The sequence below is a fragment of the Bombina bombina genome, chromosome 6 (genome assembly GCF_027579735.1).
Source record: "Bombina bombina isolate aBomBom1 chromosome 6, aBomBom1.pri, whole genome shotgun sequence".
NCBI classification, from domain to species: domain Eukaryota; kingdom Metazoa; phylum Chordata; class Amphibia; order Anura; family Bombinatoridae; genus Bombina; species Bombina bombina.
The window spans coordinates 813,792,137-813,814,617 of NC_069504.1; the positions used below are offsets into that span (position 1 = coordinate 813,792,137).

At 40.9% G+C, this 22,481-nt stretch overlaps 1 protein-coding gene across 3 annotated transcripts in view; it reads left to right on the forward strand.

The window, feature by feature from the left end:
- Positions 1–22,481, forward strand: part of IL27RA (interleukin 27 receptor subunit alpha) — a 258,748-nt gene that overhangs the window by 201,760 nt on the left and 34,507 nt on the right. For all 3 annotated transcript variants that reach the window (XM_053718171.1, XM_053718173.1, XM_053718172.1), the window contains 2 exons: positions 808–964; positions 12,653–12,720. In XM_053718171.1, the coding sequence (XP_053574146.1) occupies positions 808–964; positions 12,653–12,720 (225 nt within the window). The remainder of the gene's footprint in view (positions 1–807; positions 965–12,652; positions 12,721–22,481) is intronic.

The window sequence follows — 22,481 nt, forward strand, 5'->3', positions numbered from 1 at the left end:
GAAGACCTTTTTCTTCAGGGAAGCCTATGACCAAATCAGTAACAAATGAATTCCACTTGCCTAATAGTTGCCCTCTTCTAACTCCACACTAACATCATTCCCACCTTTTCAGTCCCCACCTCCTGTTTCTCACCCTGCCACCCATCTAGATTGTAAGTTTCCACGGGAACTGGGCCCCCAATTCCCCCAGTATTTGTTTGTTTAATTTTTATGGTGTCTTATATTGTATTGTATCACTGTTGTACTTTTATCTTTGTACCCATGGACAGTGCTGCGAAATCTGTTGGCGCTTTATGAATAAATAATAATATTAATAAACTAAACTTAGGTAAGCTCATATGTTAATTTCTTTGAAGGCCGTCTCTTATCTTGTGCATTTTGACAGTTTTTCACAGCTAGACAGCGCTAGTTCATGGGTGCTCAGTGTCACTCCCATGAAGTTAAGTCAGCCCTGATTGGCTAAAATGCAAGTCTGTTAAAAGAACTGAAATAAGGGGGCAGTCTGCAAAGGCTTAGATACAAGGTAATCACAGAGGAAAAACATATAATAATATAACCGCGTTGGTTATGCAAAACTGGGGAAAGGGTAATAAAGGGATTATTAATCCTTTTAAACACTATAAATTCTGGAGTAGACTGTCCTTTTAATGTAGAGGGTCTCTGTGGGATGTTAAATAATGTGATTTCTTGTTGTAGAGAGGAGTTTTGTAATTGTTTGGTTTGTCTAGCCTTTATTTTGATTTTTAAATTTTTGAGATGTATTGTGTGTGGCAGGGGAGTTTACGGATATATTGTTTTTATATCTAGGTAGATCAGTCTGATATAGAACATACTGTTTGTGAACTGTTAGAACTAGAACCTTACACAGAGTATGAAGTCCAGATTCGATATTTACCAGAACAGACTGGAGACAAAAAAGGGAGTCGCTGGAGTGACGCAATCTTCTTCACAACACCTGAAGAAGGTAAGAGAGAGAGAGAAATAGAAGAGAGCCATTCTCATTCTTTATTATTAGCTACACCTTCTCCCCTGTTTACGCCCTAAGGGCCCTGCATGTCATACCCTTTGTTTCCTGTTCCATCCTCACTCCAGTAATTATGCCATCACTTCTGTTGGTCTATCACTATGCACTATCTTCATTGTGCTTCTATCACTTCCTTTGGCGCTTTCCAGATACACCATTCTGTAATCCTCCATCACACCATCCACTGAACCTTGTCACCCTTGTCACACTATTCTTTGGGCTTTGGTCTCCATCCTAAATGATTCCATCACACAATCTTTTACATAATTAATTTTTGTACAGATTTCTCACACCCTCCTGGGCATTTATTTCAAACCTTTCCATGTGGCACCTTAACACACTTCTTTATGTCTAATTTATAACTTCCTTTTAGCCTTTCTCATATTATACATGTCTTCTTCATGTCCTCCTATGTGCGTTAAAGGGACGGTAAAGTCATAATTAGACTTTCATGATTCAGACAGAGCATACAATTGTAAACAACTTTCACATTTACTTCTATTATTTAATTTGCTTCCTTCTCTTGTTATCCTTTGTTAAACGGTTTATCTAGGTAAGCTCTGGGTGCTTACTGCTGATTGGTGGCTGCATATCTATGCCAATTGTCATTGGCTCAGCGGTGTGTTCAGATAGCAACCAGTAGTGCATTGAATAGGTGCTAGTGGCAAACCCAATTATTGGTTGTGCATTCAATGACCTTACAGAGACACAGGCCAATACAGATCAGGCATTTGGTCCATTTGGGATGAGCGCCAATGCCTTGTAGGAGCCACTTACACCAGTACACCTAAATATAACATGTATGTGAGGCATTATACACCACACATACATTACACCATACATACGATGGGTACTGTAATGCCTCCATCTTCAATATAAATTTTTGCCTCCACCTGGGGGGTTCAAGGGCGGCAAGGCCCCCCTTGTAAACCTCATTCCCCAAGGTTCACTTGGGGTGTATGCCAGAGGACTGGCAGGGTGCCCCCCTAATCCGCCAGGCAGAGGCAAAAACAAATAGTGAAAATGGGTGAATTACAGTGCCCATCTGATTGGCCTGTGTCTCCGTGAGGTCACTGGATGCACAACCAATTGAGTAATGCATTGGATTTGTTGCTACCGCCTTGTGTGCATTGCTGCTCCTTCAACAAATGATACCAAGAGAATGAAGCAAATTTGATCAAATAAGTAAATTGGAAAGTTGTTTTTAAAATTCTGTGCTTTACCTAAATCATGAAATAATTTTTTGGGGTTTAATTTCATTTTAATTCAGATCATTGTAGGCTTTTAATTCAGATCATTGTAGGCTTCTTTTCAAAATCATCCTGTCTTCTTCCATCGCACCCTCACCCAGTGAGTCTCTATTCATCAGAGCATCCTATATACCTTCAAGGTCCCCTTCTCAATTGTCATGCAAGTCTTATGTCCAACAGTGTTTGTGCCTAGATATTTCCAATACATCACATATGTGCACATCTCCTGTTCAATTATATATATATATATATATATATATATATATATATATATATATATATATATATATATATAAATATATATAAATAATATATATATATATATACACATATATATACTGTCGATATATATATATATATATATATATATATATATATATATATATATATATATATTATATATATATTCACAATTTCAACAAAGAAGTTGACTGGGATACCATATATAGCACTCTTCCCTCATTGGAGAGTTCATGCATGTATGAGTATAAGGGTTTTTAAAAAATATTAGCTTTATTATGACCTTTAAAAATGGTTACAATCAAATTAAAAACAGTTGCAGCCAGTAAGCCTGCACTAGATAAATGATATAAAGTACAATTAATACATTTATGTTAGATCATATATGTAAGTATTGTTCAACAACTTTGTATGGATATAACGTTGCACTTTATAGTGCCATTCTTGTCAGATTGTTGAATATGCTATATCAATACTAGTGATGATATCGATTATAACATATATAAGATTGAAATGATGGTTCCCCAAGATAGGGATACATTTCTTACAAATAAATAACTCTGTGGGAATTCACAATCTACTGAAATCTGTCAGTTGCTAGTATGGGATGTAGAGTTAAATAACCCCTCTGTATAGCGAAAAGATCCTGATCCACATTGTTTATAGTGACCGGTTTAAATGACCGCTGTTGGGTTATATAAGTTAACTTATACTAGTACACAAGACCCATCTAATCAGCACGGGGGTATTGTTGCGCATATAGGATAACCTATGGTTATTTACAGCACATTAGCTCAACAGATGATTGGGTACGTTTTTTGACTTGTAATTATTGGGTATTATACTTTGTATTTATTTTTGTTATTGTTGTCTGTGTGACTGTATGAGTCAGGTGTGATATTCAGATGCCGGTCATCTTCATAACAATAGCCAAGTATCTACTGACCAACGACTGTTATATGTATTGTTCACAAGTTAGCTAACTAAATCCGATTACGTCCCTGTCAGTATTGCTGCAGGGCATGTGAGTAGGGACTAGATGCCATTAGGAGAAACCGCATCGTCTCTAGAATTATAACAACAACTAGTATTATGTATCTGTTTTGGATTAAAGTTAGTCGCTATCTTGTACTTGTACTACCAGTGGTTTAAAAGTATAATAATTGTTCCGGTTTCGGGTACTTAGGCTGTTGGCTTAATTATAGTAATGTCTTATGGTACCACAAGGTGTGTAATTAAGCGAGGATTACTATTCATATCCCAAATAAGTTAACAGAGTGAATTAGATGAGATTTTGCAACACAGTTGCTGTAAAATATCGCAATATTGCACAGATTGATAGATACGTTCTTAGACTTATAGTTATTGGGTATTGCGCTATAAATTTATTGCTGTTATTATTATTTTCAAATTATATTCTTTAAATACCGGTCACCCACATAACATTAGCCAAGTATCTACTGACCAACAGCTGCTGTGTGTACTGATCACAAAGTAGCTAACTGAATCAGATTGCGTCCAATATCAATAATGCTACAGATCATGTGAATATAGGCTATAGTTGATTTACACAAATGAGGGAATACATAACCTACATGGAATGTATAACAGATACACGTTTACTATACAGCCAGATTCAAAATTAACACCACAGGCTAAGGTTGCCTGAGATAACAATACCATTACAAACAGAAAGAAGTGACAGCATAGATATTTATTGTTGAGACAGCAGGACAAACGGCAATACCATTAGCCTGATGACATAATTATAGGTGGAGTTACGCCAAGCATGTAGGGTATAAAAAGCTGCAGAACGCGCAGCGCCTCCACTTTTGAGAAAGCCCTTGCTTGCGAAACATGTCAAGGGGGAAACAGGAAGGGAATCCTGTATTTTAAAATAGACAGCATTAGCCTGCACTTTATTTAGATTTATTACATAACAATACCGCAAAAAACAATGGAGGTTCAACCCTGATAATGATTTAGATATGTAGAATAGGGCTCTGGGAACTCAGTCCTTACTAGTTGTGACAGACCCCTCTGTCAGTACTGGAAGGGTTAACTTTGTTCAGCTTTGAGAAACTATTTTCTGAAAACAGGTTTCCTGACATCAGCTATTTTTTACTGTAATTAAGTTTAAGTGATAAGCGTTCACATTGTTTAATCAGACTGCCAGGTGTCAAGAAGGACTCCCTTGTTTTCTTGTGTTTAATTGTTTATTTGGTTAAGTAATGCAATTCTATTGTATCCTGTAAAAGGGCGTCTTCCCTCTATCTAATGTACTATCTTCTTCCAACCCCCCATCTGGTCTCCTAGGGAGTGTCAACCAGGTGGGAGACCTGCATAAATACTGGGCATATAGCCCTCAATAAAACGACTTCTGTTTTACTCTCAAGATGGAGCTTGGTCTCATGTTTGGGGGGAATTAACTGGGTTCGTGTGTTGCTGATACCGTATTCAGGGTTATACCATAACACTAGTGACTTAATGTATTAGGTTATAACCTGTTTGGTATTCACAAAGAACAGAAAATTATTATCGCTAAAATTTGCTAACAGATAAAATATCCGGAAACGGAACAGGTATTATTCTTAATAAAACTGTTAGCATAAAATTCAAGATAGCGACTTAGCAGTTCTTTAATTACAAACTTAGAACCAGGTACTCAGAATCAGTTGTCATAGCAATTACAGAGACGCTGCAGTGTTTTTTCTTAAAGGCATTTAGCCTATATTCACATGCTCTGTAGCAATATTGACAGGGACGCAATCTGATTCAGTTAGCTACTTTGTGATCAGTACACACAGCAGCTGTTGGTCAGTAGATACTTGGCTAATGTTATGTGGGTGACCGGTATTTGAAGAATATAATTTGAAAATAATAATAACAGCAATAAATTTATAACGCAATACCCAATACCTATAAGTCTAAGAACGTATCTATCAATCTGTGCAATATTGCGATATTTTACAGCAACTGTGTTGAAAAATCTCATCTAATTCACTGTGTTAACTTATTTGGGATATGAATAGTAACCCTCGCTTAATTACACACCTTGTGGTAACATAAGACATTACTATAATTAAGCCAACAGCCTAAGTATCCGAAATCGGAACAATTATTATACTTTTAAACCACTGGTAGTACAAGTACAAGATAGCGACTCACTTTAATCCAAAACAGATACATAATACTAGTTGTTATTATAATTCTAGAGACGATGCGGTTTCTCCTAATGGCATCTAGTCCCTACTCACATGCCCTGCAGCAATACTGACAGGGACGTAATCGGATTTAGTTAGCTAACTTGTGAACAATACATATAACAGTCGTTGGTCAGTAGATACTTGGCTATTGTTATGAAGATGACCGGAATCTGAATATCACACCTGACTCATACAGTCATGCAGACACCAATAACAAGTATAAATACAAAGTATAATACCCAATAATTACAAGTCAAAAAACGTACCCAATAATCTGTTGAGCTAATGTGCTGTAAATAACCATAGGCTATCCTATATGTGCAACAATACCCCCGTGCTGATTAGATGGGTCTTGTGTACTAGTATAATTTAACTTATATAACAGCGGTCATTTAAACCGGTCACTATAAACAATGTGGATCAGGATCTTTTCGCTATACAGAGGGGTTATTTAAGCCTACATCCCATACTAGCAACTGACAGATTTTAGTAGATTGTGAATTCCCACAGAATTATTTATTTGTAAGCAATTTATCCCTATCTTGGGGAACCATCATTTCAATCTTATATATGTTATAATCAATATCATCACTAGTATTGATATAGCATATTCAACAATCTGACAAGAATGGCACTATAAAGTGCAACGTTATATCCATACAAAGTTGTTGAACAATACTTACATATATGATCTAACATAAAGGTATTAATTGTACTATATATCATTTATCTAGTGCAGGCTAACTGGCTGCAACTGTTTTTAATTTGATTGTAACCCATTTTAAAGGTCATAATAAAGCTAATATTTTTTAAAAACCCTTATACTCATACATGCATGAACTCTCCAATGAGGGAAGAGTGCTATATATGGTATCCCAGTCAACTTCTTTGTTGAAATTGTGAATAAAGTTTGTTTTGATACTAAGCACCCACACACCTATACGTATATTTATAATACGTATACGTATACGTATAATTACTGGAGTGTAAAATAACTCTGCAATATTAGATTCACTTTGTACAGAGCATGTACTCACTTTATCCAAGTGTTAGAGTGCTATGCTAAAACCTTTGAGAGGTTCTCACAGTACAATGGGTGTTATGCTTGAAAAGATCCGGTGCTCAATATCCCTTCATCCTTTGTAGGTCAGCTGTCCCTTAGTAAATCTTTAAAGGGACATGAAACCCACATTTTTTTCATTCATGATTCAGATAGTGCATGCAATTTTAAATAACTTCCAGATTTATTTCTATTACCTAATCTGTTTTTTTCTCTTAGTATCCCTTTATAAAAAAATAAACCTAGGTAGACTCAGAAGCTGCTGATTGGTGGCTGCACATATGTGCATCTTGCCATTGTCTTTCGGCTTACTCCCAGTAGTACATTGCTGCTCCTTCAACAAAGGATAACAATAGAATGAAGCAAATTAGATAATTTAAGTAAATTGGAAAGTTGTTTAAAATTGTATGATCTATCTTAATCATGAAAAAAATGTTTTGTGTTTCATGTCCCTTTAACTGTGGGGCTCCAGTACCCGAAGGTGCAAGCTGAGTTTCTGGCCCAGGAACCCACCTGCACAACTCCCTGTCCTGCGGTCATGTGACTTGAATAGCAGGAAGTGCCGCTTTATGGGAGCACAGTGCTCTATCTGTCTAGCTATCTGACCAAGATAAAAACAAAAGCATAACGGGAGAGCAAAATAAAACTTCAGAACATTAAAATAGTGTATTCACCTATGACATGAGAAGATCCGGGTCACCACAAGGGACGCTGATGTGCACAGCGCTTATTTGAATACACTATTTGAATGTTCAAATAAAAACTAAGTTTTATTTTGCTCCCTGGTTATTTTTTTTACTCACTTCTGTTCATCACACACACTTATGCCAAACCTATTTGCACATACTTATCTTCAGATCTCTCCTGAGCTCCTCCCTGTGTTCCTCCATAATGCTCCTTGTCATAGAAACATAGCTTTTGATGGGGCTTAGATGACCTATTTCGTCTGCCCATAGTTCTATTAGTGTAAATTCTCAGGGGCCGAATTTAGGTTCAGGCTCGCTGGCAACAGCAGTTATGAAGCAGTGGTCTAAAGACCGCTGCTCCATAACTTGTCCACCTTCTCTGAGGCTGCGGACATCAATCCGCTCAATCCTATACGATCGGGCTGATTGACATCCCTTGCTAGCAGCCGATTGGCTGCGAATCTGCAGGGGGCAGCATGGCACAAGCAGTTCACAAGAACTGCTTGTGCAATGATAAATGCTGACAGCGTATGATGTCGGCATTTATCGATGTGCGGCGGACATAATACGCTACATTGTATCATGTCTGTCCGCACTTTAATAAATCGGCCCCTCAGACATTCTTAAAGCAGAGCATGCAATTAAAAAAAAAATCTTTCAAATGTACTTATATTATCAAAATATGCACAATATTTTTATATGCACGCTTTCAGAGGCACCCACTCTTACTGAGCATGGCTAAGAGTTCAAAGTATAAACATATATGTGGCAAACCTAGCCACTTCTGGACTATAACATAAGAAAGGTTGTCTATAGGCTGTATATTGTGCTATGTAGATGTGACAGACCCTTCTGTCAGCACTGAAAGAGTTAACTGTGTTCAGCTTTAGCCTCAGCTATTGTGCACTGTCATTAATGTTATTGATACACAGTCCATTGTTTAATCAACCTCAGAGAGCAGACCCTAGATGATAAGGAAAGCCAAGTGTGTGTCTGTGTTTAAATTGTTATCAGCTTGAGCAAGGTATTCTATTGTATCATGTAAAAGGGCGTGTTCCCTCCATTCAATGTACAACATTCTTTCAACCCCCCTTCTGGGGGGGGTCAGACCTGCATAAATACTGGGCATATGAGCCTTAATAAAATTCATTCTGTTTAAACCTGAAAACTGGCTGGGTTGTGAATTGCTGATTCCCTATGCAGGACATTGTTCCCTGGTGTTAACCCTTGGTATCCGGTTGGTACCGTTACAATTGGTGGCAAGCGACGGAATGAACCTTATCGCCCAGAAGAGCAACTACACAAGCCAGATTAGCAGACCAGCATTTTGATGCCAGGAGGCACCATGGACTACAGCCTAACAACGGACGGGCTAATATACAATGCCACACCTGCAAGCAGTGGGGACATATGGCACGTGAGTGCACCCAAAATCGGAGCAGACAAGCTTGGAACCAGGTCAGACAGAACCTGGCCCCAAGGGCGGCTGCTCACCATTACCAAACGGAGCCAGCCGCTCATGAGGTGTTGAGCACCCAAGCCGAGGAACCCCTGGGAATTCTGCATGAGGTGATGTCGGTCCAGGGACTTCGGGATTCGGGAGCTACTTTAACCCTGATAGCTCCCCATTTGGTGCCGGATACAGCACCCACTGGCGGATCCGTGGCAGTACGAGGGGCAGGGGGAGCAGTATACCGATTGCCCACTGCTAGAGTGGAGTACGGACCCCCAGTCACCCCAGCAGCTGCCAGTTACCAACCCCCGGCGCACCGCTATACCACACGGCCTCCGGCCACGAACTACCCTCAGAGAGCCCGGTTCAATTCGCGGGGCTACTCACAACCTATTCGGTGCTTTGGATGTAAGCAACTAGGGCACAAAAGACCAGAGTGTCCCCTAAACGCAGCGAATCAAGCACAGTCCTGGAGAAGACCCGCTGGCGGAATCCCACATAATCCTCAGCCTGTGGCCCGCTACGTAGAGGCGCCAGAATGCTGGGGCAGCCTACATGAAGCAGACCCCGTGCAAGCTGCCCACCGGAATAACCGGCAACGGGTTAAAGTGAATGGGAAGGAGGTCAGTTGTCTACGGGATACTGGTGCTACCATGACCTTGCTTCAAGAGAACTTGGTGCCTGAGAAACAGCACACTGGAGACACTGTGGCTGTGAGGGTAGCAGGGGGCACTGTGTTCCGCCTACCTGTTGCCAGGGTACATTTGGATTGGGGAGTGGGCGCTAGACTTGTGAATGTGGGGGTCAAGAAGGACTTACCTGCTGATGTTCTCCTTGGAAATGACTTGGCCCCCCTTGTTTCTGCCTATGCTCCCATGGATCCCGCTGATGTTAACCCTGTGACTACCCAAGCCCAGTCCCTCCGGGAAGAGACGCTTCCATGTTTGGGGTGGGGGCAGTACTAAGCCAAGTTGGAGCAGATGGCGGAGAACACCCCGTAGCTTACTTGAGCCGAAAGTTGTTGCCCCGGACATCCCCAAGCCGATCCGTTGGGATCAGACTGTGTATGCCGGCTTGGTTCTGGGGGAGCATTGTGGCAAACCTAGCCACTTCTGGACTATAACATAAGAAAGGTTGTCTATAGGCTGTATATTGTGCTATGTAGATGTGACAGACCCTTCTGTCAGCACTGAAAGAGTTAACTGTGTTCAGCTTTAGCCTCAGCTATTGTGCACTGTCATTAATGTTATTGATACACAGTCCATTGTTTAATCAACCTCAGAGAGCAGACCCTAGATGATAAGGAAAGCCAAGTGTGTGTCTGTGTTTAAATTGTTATCAGCTTGAGCAAGGTATTCTATTGTATCATGTAAAAGGGCGTGTTCCCTCCATTCAATGTACAACATTCTTTCAACCCCCCTTCTGGGGGGGGTCAGACCTGCATAAATACTGGGCATATGAGCCTTAATAAAATTCATTCTGTTTAAACCTGAAAACTGGCTGGGTTGTGAATTGCTGATTCCCTATGCAGGACATTGTTCCCTGGTGTTAACCCTTGGTATCCGGTTGGTACCGTTACAATATATATTGAGCCCTGAAGGAAATAATTGTGCATATACTGTAATAACCCCAAGCAAATCCACGTGTTTTTTTTTTACTTACCATACAAGCTAGAGCAGACAATTCTCTTTCGAATGAGTGGCCTTGGAGGTTTGTAGCTGATCCTGCTCCCTTGCAGCTACTGGTGTATGTATCCTGGTTCATCTATCTTTGTGACCTCACCTAGTGCATTCGTGGTGATGTCACCAGCACTCATATGAAGTATGGGAGTGCCGTCCACTAGGCCACCAATTATTCCCGGCCTGTAGTGAGAAGGGCTCGTCCTGTGCATCAAAGGGGTTAATCTTTCATGATTCAAGTAGAGCATACAATTTTTAATAACTTTCCAAATTACTTATATTATGTAATTTGCTTTGTACTTTTGGTAGCCTTTGTTGAAAAACATGCTTAGTTAAGCCTAGGAGCAGAAATGCACTACTGGGAGCTAGCAGCTGATAAGTGACTGCACATACTTCTCTTGTCATTATCTCAAACAATGTGTTCTGCTGGCTCCTAGTAATGCATTCCTACCCGTCAACAATGGATAACGAGAATGGAGCAAATTGATAATACAGATAAATTGAAAAGTTGTTTAAAATTTCACTCTATCTAAATCATAAAATAATTTTTTTGGGGTTGCATGTCCCTTTAAGAAGAAAACAAAAGTTGTGTGGGCTATGTCACATGAGTCCCAGAGGATCTGAGACCTGGTTTTATTTGTGCAAAGGTTTGGTGCCGGGGTAATATTGGACGTGTTTTAGGTGATGCTGGACCAGCAGGTGTAGGGATTCAGTTGCCGTGGTCAATACTCCAGTTAGCTGCTTACTTGACTGCTCTGCAGCAAAGTGTCCCTGGATTTTGGAGTTGGTAACTATGGCAATATACAGTACTAGTTTGTCTTTGGGTTCCACTTATGTGAAAGAAAACATAACTGCGTATAGTACTGTACAATGCATAATAATTATCACAAGTGGAGTGGCATTTTAAAATATTAAAACAGCTCTGCTTTATATTTTTTATTTTATTTTGATTTTTTTTTTAATAATACAGATTAAGATGTATTATATAGTATACATAGCTTTGCAGAAATACTGTAACACCCTGTGTAAGTATATAGTTATATTATAGCATCTTAATAATTGATCAGGTGACAAGATATATATATATGAGATAGTATACATAGCTTTGCAGAAAAAAAACATCCTGTGTAAGATTTACAATTATATTACAGCATCTTACTAACTAATCAGGTGAGTAAAGTTTTTACATTGGAAAGGAGCCAGCAATAAATAAGGTAATCAGTACCGACAATAGAAGCGATTTGTAAAGGTCTCTTAACTTATAGAAGGAATGAAGGGAAGAGGGATCGCTGCATTATTTATTAATAAGAGTCATTGCATTTAAACTGAAGCAGGAAAACCCTTTAAAACGGGCTAGGCTTGTGCTCTCTCTCACCATCCATTGGGAGGTTATTTACATAAGTTTTCTGTGGCCATTACAACAGAACTTTAATACAATCCAGCAGGTAAAATGGGTCATTGGGAACCCATTAAAAGGGAGTATTTCACAGCGCACTGTCCCATTAAATGTAGTATAACAAACTCACTTGCAGTGCTGTCTCCTAAACAGTTGACTCCCTTAATATATGTGATGTGTGATTAGCTGTATAATTACATAATTACTAAAACTGATTTTAGTAACCAGGAGCCTCGGGGGTGGAGTCTGGGAAGTTTAGAAGCAGAGTATTCTGTGCCAGAGAAGGTCTAGGAAGTCCCATGGTGGGTTGAATGTTCCTGGGCAGAGAGTGTATAGCAAAATGTTTTGCTACAACTATTTGAGGGCATAAATAGGGAAAAAATAAAAAGAAGAAGGGGCACGGCACAAAGCTTAAAAATCGGAGCAACCCCACAAATTGCAGCACAATTTGTAGCTCTTATGTAGACATCGTATGCACACTCCTCTTCCAAAAAATCACATGAACTTTCCATTTTCCCATGCTATGCTCCTTCTCTGATAGTACCCATATGTGCTTCTCCTTCACATTCGCATGTGCTTATTTCTTGTACACCCTCCTCTATTTCCTTCTCTACTCTAGAATTCACCTCCCTCATAATCTCTTCTCCCCTTCTTACAGCACCCTGGGGTACACTTGATGTGTGGAGAAGTGTTGAAAATGGATCATTTCTGTTTATTTATTGGAAGGTGAGCAGAAATATGCAGGGAAATGAATGAAACTGGTAGATTTCAGACAAATGAATATATTTTCGCAATTATTTGTAAAGGAAGTTACACGATCAGGAAAGATAATTGATAGGAAGAGTGAAGTACAGTATGTAGTCAAAAGGCAATGAGCCTAGTCAGTTGATATTATATTGTCAATGGTGAGATAAGGGTAAAAAGCTTAGTTTCTGTTTGTTGACAAGACACTGTGATGTTTTCCATATACAGCCGTGAGGCAATTCTGCTGTTTACATCAGTGCCATAAATAAATATTTATTGACAACTGTAAGACCAGTGTTATCTACGCCAGGAACTCTACTTGATAATTATGTGCAGTGTGAAAGCTAGCAGATAATGCTATTTAAAGGGACATTAAACTGCTTGGTAGAAATATTATACAATGGTTACTACTCACCATGTTACTATTTTTCCTCTTGTGTTTGCAGCTTTCCTCAAAGTCATTCTCTTATTTTGACCCTTTACAAGTGCTGGTTAGTGAAGCTCTGCATCTTCACACTGGGTGCCACCATTTCCATCTTAATGGGAGGAGAGTCCACTGCTTCATTCATTACTTGTGGGAATCAAGAACCTAGCCACCAGAAGAAGGAAAAGACACCCCCGCCAAAGGCACAAACACCTTCCCCACTCCCCTCATCCCCCAGTCATTCTTTGCTTTTCATCACATGAGGTTGGCAGAGAACTGTCGGAAGATTTGGATTAGTCTCTTATGGAGGGTAGTACTCTTCGGAATGGGACTGGAGTTTTAAGTAGTTCTGTCAGCCTCTAAGTGAGAGCATGGGTGAAAGTTAAAGTCCGGAGATGCAGGGAGAGTCTTTCTGCAAAACCATCCTGACTCAGATTAACAGCTCCATAAGCAATCAGCGTTGCCGAGTTTCACTGCCTGCTTTCTGCTCTCAAGTCCATGTCAGGAGCGTCACTACTAACCTCTTTCACACTTGAAAGGCTGTGTTCCTGTTCCATGGCGTAGGTTCTGGTAAGATCGTTTCATTATATACATCCTTTTATCTGTATAGAATCAAGGGTTAATACCCCAGGAATGGAGGTTATTGAACAGGGGGGGATTTATGCACAATGTTGTCTACTGTTTATTGGGTTTATGCTGCGACATGTGTAAGATGAGGCTCTGTCAATGGTAAACAGTTAGGTTTTTTGAGATATCGGCGCAGCATCATTTTTTGCCGTGTTTTCTCTTTAGTGCAGGGGCGGTTACTGCATGGCACTCCATGTGACTGGATGTGGCCTCTTCAACTTCCTCTTTCTTGACCGGTGTTTGCAGGAGACAAAGCGTTTTCTCTGTTGTCCGGGTCATAGGAGGTGGTGAGTGCCCCGGCCATTGGGATATAAAGGTACCATTTAATTTATATCTAGTCCGTAATAAAGGTGCAAGCGATGGAGGACTCTGATATGTTAGAGGGTACTCCCTCTTTAATTAAACCTAATAACTGTATCTATTGTGAGGAGGTTCGGGTGATCCACCTGCTCAACTCTGTTCCACATGCTTTGATAAGATTGCAATATCTAAAAAGAACAAGGTATTTAGTACAACAGAGCCGTCTACCTCTGAGGGTTCTCCGTCCCGCGAGGTGCATTCCCTACATTCATCTCTGTTAACACATGCAGCTCCCCAGGCCAATCCTAATCCTCCCACGGGAGGGGCCTTTTGGCCACCAGATTTTGCTGAGCAGTTACAGATTGCGTTGCAGTGTCTGTGGCCTTCAATGCCTTACCACGCCCTACTAAGCGCAAGCGAAAGGTGAATCATAGCTATCCATCCCAGGGGTCATCGACTTCACTGGATGTCTCTGACAGATTATCCTCTGATGAAGACGACTCTGACTCTTCAGAGGACGCTCTTTCTGGGTCGGAATCAGCGACATCTAGGCCTCTGTCTTCGGAGGAGCCAGATTTTAAATTTAAGATGGAGCATTTGCGCTTCCTGCTAAAAGAAGTTCTAGCTACGTTTGAGGTTCCAGAGCCAAAAATGCCAGAGGAACCTTCGATCCCTAAACTAGATAGGGTTTATGAGGACAGGGTGGTATTACAGATCTTCCCGGTTCCCATTAAAATAGCTTATATTATTAAGAATGAATGGGAGAAACTTGGCTTATCATTTCCCCCTTCTTCTTCTTTTAAAAAGCTGTTCCCCGTTCTGGACTCGCAGCTCGAGCTATGGGGGGCCATTCCTAAGGTGGATCATGCTATTTCCACTCTCACTAAGCGGACAACTATCCCGCACAAGGATAGCTCTTCATTCAAGGAGCCCATGGACAAAAAGCTGGAGTCCATGTTAAGAAAGATGTTCCAACTCACTGGTTCGTTTTTCAACCAGCAGCGGCAGTCGCTGCAGTGGCTGGAACTCCTACCTATTGGTGTAACGCTCTGTCAGCTATGGTCAAGGTGGAGACTCCCCTCGAGGAGATGCAGGAATGAATTAAGGCCTTAAGGGTAGCTCAGTCGTTCATATGTGATGCAAATATGCAGATTATTCGCCTGAATGCCAAGACTTTAGGTTTTTCTGTTCTGGCCCGTAGGGGTCTGTGTTTAAAGTTGTGGTCTGCGGACATGACTTCCATGTCAAGATTACTTTGCCTCCCATTTCATGGAAAGGTTCTATTTGGTCCTGGTTTGGACTCTATTATATCCACGGTCACGGGGGGCAATGGTGCTTTCTTACCGCAGGATAAGAAAAATAAGCCTAAGGGTTCTACTTTTGGTCCCTTCGTTTGGACAAGTCTCAACGCCAGCAGCCTGCCGTAAAAACCGAGCAGTCCAAGGGATCTTGTAAACCAGCTCACTCTTGGAACAAGACCAAGCAGAGTAAGAAGCCCGTTGAGACAAAATCATCATGAAGGGGCGGCCACCGATCCATCTCTGGATCGCATAGGGGGCAGACTATCTCTTTTTATGGAGGCCTAGATAAGAGACGTTCAGGACCCTTGGGTTCTGGAGGTCATAGCCCAGGGCTACAGGATAGTAGGATTCAAGACTCATCCGCCCAGAGGCAGATTCCTCCTGTCATATCTATCTTCAAGACCAGAGAAGAGAGACACATTCCTAAGTTGTGTAAGGGATCTCTCCTCTCTCTGAGTTATCACCCAAGTCCCTCTAGCAGAAAGAGGTCTGGGGTATTATTCAAACATTTTCTTGGTCCCAAAGAAGGAGGGCACGTTTCGTCCATTTCTGGACTTAAAGTGCCTAAACAAGTTTCTGTCAGTCCCATCGTTCAAAATGGAGACGATCAGATTGATTCTGCCCTCAGTTCAAGAGGGACAATTTATGACAACAATAGACCTGAAGGATGCTTACCTTCACGTACCAATCCACAAGGACCACTTCAAGTTCCTAAGATTCGCATTTCTGGACCAACACTACCAGTTTGTGGCCCTACCATTCGGTTTGGCGACTGCCCCAAGATTCTTTACGAAGGTTCTGGGAGCACTGCTTGCGGTTGCAAGAGCCAGAGGTGTTGCGGTGGCTCCTTATCTGGACGATATACTGGTCCATGCTCTGTCCTACAGTCTCCCGGAGGATCACTCGAGGGCTCTTCTTCTTCTCCTTCGATCCCATGGATGGAAGATTGATGAAGTAAATAGATCTATGGTCCCCAGCAACAGGCTGGAATTTTTGGGTATGATAATAGATTCCATATCCATGAAGATATTTTTGACAGATCAGAGACGTTCCAAGATTGCATCCAACTGTCTTGCCCTTCAGACCTCCTCAAGGACATCTGTGGCCAAGTGTATGGAGGTGATTGGGCTCATGGTATCCAGCATAGATTAGTAAAGAAGAATTCCATTGAATACCGTATCAAGTGAATGCATGATTAAAGTAGGTAGGCAGATTCTAAGATTTGCACTTAGTAAAGATAATTGAGCTATCACTTGTTATCACAGACACTAATATATTTTAACAAATATCAGAAATAAGACAATCACTCAACAATAATAGTGTGAGTGGAAACACAATGTAAAATGCTTAATTACAGATGCTGTTACTGTTATATATGTGTCAGCTCCAAGTTAATTTTTTATTTAAAGTGAAGGTATACTTTGGTGAATGAAAGCCCGTTTTTTAAAAATACTATTAAAAACAGGGGCACTTTCATTCATCAAAGTTTACAAAGCAGCCGTTTTGTTAAAAAAATTACTTTTTTTTCTTTTCACAGCTAGAGCAGCTTCCCCCACCTAGAGATCCCCTATTCACACGTCAGCAATGACTAATCCTGCTTCCTCTAATCACAGCATGGCCTCAGGCAATGACTACCCTGAGGGGAAAGCTGTGATTGGAGGAAGCAGGATTAGTCATTGCTGACGTGTGAATAGAGGATCTCTAGGTGGGGGAAGCTGCTCTAGCTGTAAAAAGAAAAAAAGGTAATTTATTAAACAAAATGGCTGCTTTGTAAACTTTGATGAATGAAAGTGCCCCTGTTTTTAATAGTATTTTTAAGACAAGAAATCTTCTGCAGCCCTCATTAACATAGTTGCAATAGCGATAGCAATGCTAAATAAAATACATATCTTGTAAATAGTGGCTGGGATATAACATGGATTGTAACATTCAGGTATCTTAGAGTAAATGATTAAACGAAGGCTAAAAATAGCCTGCCCACACCTGTTCTATGTTTAACCAAAATGATATCTGTTGTAGCTAAGCGGGTAATAGCGTCTTAAATATAGCGAATATTTCTAGCGCTGTAAATACAGCCAACATTGGATATTAACTATTAACGTAGACGGAAGATCCCCACTGCTAAAGCATATCACAGCACACACACACTGAGCTAAAAAAAAGTCCCTTCTATAACGGGGACTTGTATTACTTTTATGCTGACTGCAGATGCATTCAAGTTTAATATCAGATTTAGGTACTGAGCAAGCAATTTTAAAAGAGAGGAGGGGGGGGGCGGAGCCAGCAGCCTATACTTAAAGACGTGCCATATCAGAGCTCCTGATGTATGACTACAAAAGCCTTATATTCCTAGTATATTAGGATTATCTCTATCTCAATAGTTAACCAGTAACATGGCATAAAGCAAGAGGACACATAATATGGGACAACAAAGCAGAATAGCTGGCAACGCAATCAACTTTTCTGTTTGCTGAGACTACCGCATGGAGTGAGTCGCCATCTTGGAGACACCTAAGTCTTATCCTTTTACGCTAAGATACACCTTCTCCCTTTTAATCTCTCTGTAAGCTACACTATGGAGAGACAGATAGTATTTGAACTTCACCAGCTGGGGCTCTTGCTGGACAAACACCGGCAAGTGCTCTCTAGAGAGCTGCGAGCTGCTATGGACCCGCAATTGCCTGAGCCACTGCCGATGGTAATAGAGGAGGTTCTGGGTTCCTGCGAGCTATATCCACTACCTCCGAAAATGACTTCATATCGGGAGACAGAGGAATTATGCATCGCAGCAATCCAGATTCCCAGTCCTGAGTTGCAGGTACGGATGTGTGAACGAGACTGCGCTCCACAGTTTCCTGATGAACAGCATCGCGTAATGCAGATGGAGGAGACACGGAGACTATGGAAAGAAACAACTCAGATCCATAAGCTGAAAGTTGCTACTATCGCTCCTTACGCTAACATGGAGTTTGTCTTGGCCAGAACCTCAGACCCGGAGGTACCGCCTAGCGAGATACCAGTGACCGTGACCCGGTTGGAGCCTCCTTCCAAACGACATGTCCTGCCTGTGTTCCCTAAAAGGCTTGTATACCGCTTCAGAGAGGGATGTCCTGATGCCCGAGCTGGAATCGGGTAAACACTCTTACTGTAAGGTCCCGGACAGATCAGGGGAAGGGGTCTGCGGACAAATGACTGTTCCGTTTGGGATATAGGTTAAAGATCCACTATTCACAACCCTCGGACTCCTTCACTGACCGTCTACCTATAGCAGGGTACACGCAGACCCTAACTGCATTCACCCCTCAAGTTTTATTCAGGTCTGCTGATGAAGCGGGTACAGACTGATAGCCCTTTTGAGTTCTAATGCCTAGCAGAAAATGATGTCTATTCTATTCTTTAATATCGCTGAGTGCTCATGTTATCTCTCTTATACGCTTCCTCTAGTTCCTTTTATATTTGCTGAAATTCTGTTATCCTCCCACATTGGCATTTATATTTATTTATATACCCTTTGCTTGCCTCTCTACTATGTCTAGCTATTGGGACTAACTGAGACTCGGATGCTACATAATCTGTCTGTCCCTGTTTAGACTGAACACCCTTTCATATTGAGTCATTAAGCTTTTAGTGGAAAGTTATCTCTGATGGCAGAATTTTAAGTTCAGATCTCATGTATCTTAGCTTGAAGTCATGATTCCCTGTACCTTTTTTATATAGTTGAAGTTAACACTATGAAGCCTCTCATAATAGAATTGTATATAAAAGTTTACAATATAGGAATGAGATGCATGGCGTTTTAGCACAGTTATATGTAGTTTGAGCATGCTAGCTCTGCCACTCATCATTGCAACTTATCTCATGTAATGCGCAAATATGTTTTCAGCATTCCTATATATTTCTCATGAGACTTACAATGCATAAGTTAAGTTTGTCACTATGATTGCTGTTATATTAGCTCCTAGTTCTATTGTGTGTTAATGCTTAAACTTACTACAATCCACCCTAATTATTATTAGATATTTTATGTTTTCACTTGTGTTGTGTAAGCTTACATTTACGTGGCATTAGGGGTCACCTGTGTATTTATCCCTTGTAGAACTGTACAGCTAGCTAAAATCCTTCTAGACTACAAACAGCTCACCCACTTTTCCTTACCAGCTAACCATGCTACATATTTACAGTGGCTATTTACTAGTTTCATGGCCGAGTTTGGGTTCAATTTACTTTTGAGCTCACTATATATATGTGTTTTGTACATGTGGTCTCATTTTAACTTTGTTCTTATGTCACCTCTCACTGGCAATACTTGAAATCCTTATATTAATTTCTAGTCATTGCTAATTTATAAATTTAACTTTAATATCTTGCATTATACCTTTTATTATCTAAGGTTAAACCTGTAATAGTTTTGCACTCCCAAGTTGAGAAGCCTAGGAGCGTTCATTAGTCTGGTGTGCTGACTGGCTCCGCCCCCTCCTCCTTTCCCCATCCCCCATTTAGAGTGGCTCTTGCCCGCTGCATTTCCCTTCCCCAAATATTATACAGCTCACCCCCCCTTTGCCCAAATTCTTTTTTTTCTGTGTCAAACAGATAAACTAATATATATTTTCTTCTGCATTGTGGGGCTCAATGTTACTCCTTATTTAATACAAAATAGAGGTTATTTTGAGCTTGTTGTTTTTCTCTTACACAGGAATCCAACAGGCATTCTAGTTTATTTTATTCAAGATCATTCTTCCCACTGGCTAGTCCTATGTTATCAGGGGCTTTCATAATGGAAACTCAGAGTTTATATCGATCTATGTCTTCAGTATGTTTAATAATTCAGAATGTCTATCTTATCGCTATGCTATTTATGTCTACTGGTGATTCTTGTTTGTAACTTGTTTTGCTCTTTATGACCTCAATAAAAAAAATAATTAAAAAAAAAAGAAAAAAAAAGAGAGGAGGTGCTATGACCTTGTGAGAGTGCCCCTAAGTGGGGACCTTTCGTCTACGTTAATAGTTATTATCCAGCGCTAGAAATATTCGCTATATTTAAGACGCTATTACCCGCTTAGCTATAACAGATATCATTTTGGTTAAACATAGAACAGGTGTGGGAAGGCTATTTTTACCCTTCGTTTACTCTAAGATACCTGAATGTTACAATCCATGTTATAGCCCAGCCAGTATTTACAAACACAAGATATGTATCTTATTTAGCTTTGCTATCGCTATTGCAACTATGTTAATGAGGGTTGCAGCAGATTTCTTGGCTTAAATAAAAATTTAACTTGGAGCTGACACATATATAACAGCATCTGTAATCAAGCATTTTACATTGTGTTTCCACTCACACTATTATTGTTGAGTGATTGTCTTATTTCTGAAATTTGTTAAAATATATTAGTGTCTGTGATTACAAGTGATAGCACAATTATCTTTACTAAGTGCAAATCTTAGAATCTGCCTACCTACTTTAATCATGCATTCACTTGATACAGTATTCAATGGCCAAACCTTATAAGAGGGGCAGTTAATAATACCATCTGAGTACATTGTATCAGACATTGTTTTCTCTCATATTACTACCAAGAATGTTAAGAATCTATAGTACTGAGTTAAAGCTACTTTTATCAGTGTTTGTTTGTGAGTGTGCAGAAGTCCGGCTGGACCCTGATTTATTGGCAAAAAAAGGTTTTTTCAAATAAAGTTATTTAGTATGAATGTGCCAAATTGAATGAATTTTTCTTTTTTACATATATATTGATAGAGTTGGGCAATCTGCTTTCTTTCTTGCAATTCTTCTTGCATTTCAAGTACATATCCAGCATAGATGTCATTCCATTCCCCAGGTTCCATCTCAGACCTCTTCAGTTATGCATGTTGAGACAGTGGAACGGCGATCACTAAGATCTATCCCAACAAATTTCTCTGGACAACTGGGTGAGGGAATCCCTTTCTTGGTGGATCCGTCCGGGATAGCTGTCTTAGGGGACATCCTTCTTGAGACCATCCTGGGAGATTGTGACCATGGACGCAAGACTATCAGGATGGGGTGCTCTTTGGGGTGCCAGAAGGGCACAGGGCAGGTGGACTTGAAAGGAGTTGAATCTACCAATAAATAGTCTGAAGGCTTGGCCCCACCTGGGGTCATCTCGATTCATCAGACTCCAGTCAGACAACATTACCTCGGGGGCTTTCATAAACCATCAGGGGGGAACAAGGAACTCCCTAGCTCTCAGCGATCCACATTCCGGGTGTGGACAACTGGGAAGCGGATTTTCTCAGCAGACAATCGTTTAATCCGGGGGAATGGTCTCTCCATCCCGAGGTGTTTGCGGAGATCTGCAACAGATGGGGGACCCGGGGATAGACCTCATGGCGTCCAGACTCAACTTCAAGCTACCCAGATATGGGTTACAGTCCAGGGACCCCCCAGGAAGAGCTGATAGATGCCAAAGCAGTGCCTTGGGAGTGCAACCTAATTTACATTTTTCCACCGTTGCCACTCCTTCCTCGAGTGGTGGCCCGCATCAAACAGGAGCAAGCATCAACCATTCTGATTGCTCCGTTGTGGCCGCAGAGGACGTGGTTCGCGGATCTGGTGGGGATGTCATAGTCTCCTCCTTCGAGGTTACCCTGTCGCAGGGATCTGCTGGTTCAGGGTCCCTTTCTATACCAAAATCTCGATTCTCTGAGGCTGACTGCGTGGAGATTGAATGCCTAGTCTTGGCCAAGAAAGGTTTTTCTGAGAGAGTGATCGATACTCTCATCCAGGTCAGGAAACCGGTCACTCGTCGCATCTATCATAAGGTGTGGAGGACCTACTTATCCTGGTGTGAGGAACGTGGATATCCCTGGCACAAGGTTAGGGTACCCAAGATTCTGGCTTTTCTCCAGGATGAACTGGATAAAGGTCTTGCTGCCAGTTCCTTAAAGTGACAGATTTTGGCTTTATCTGTGCTGCTACACAAGAAGCTTGCAGAGCTTCCTGATATTCAGTCCTTTGTTCAGGCTCTGGTGAGGATCAGACCTTTCTTTAGAAGTTCGGCTCCTCCTTGGAGCTTAAACTTGGTTCTTAAGATTTTGCAGAGGGCTCCATTTGA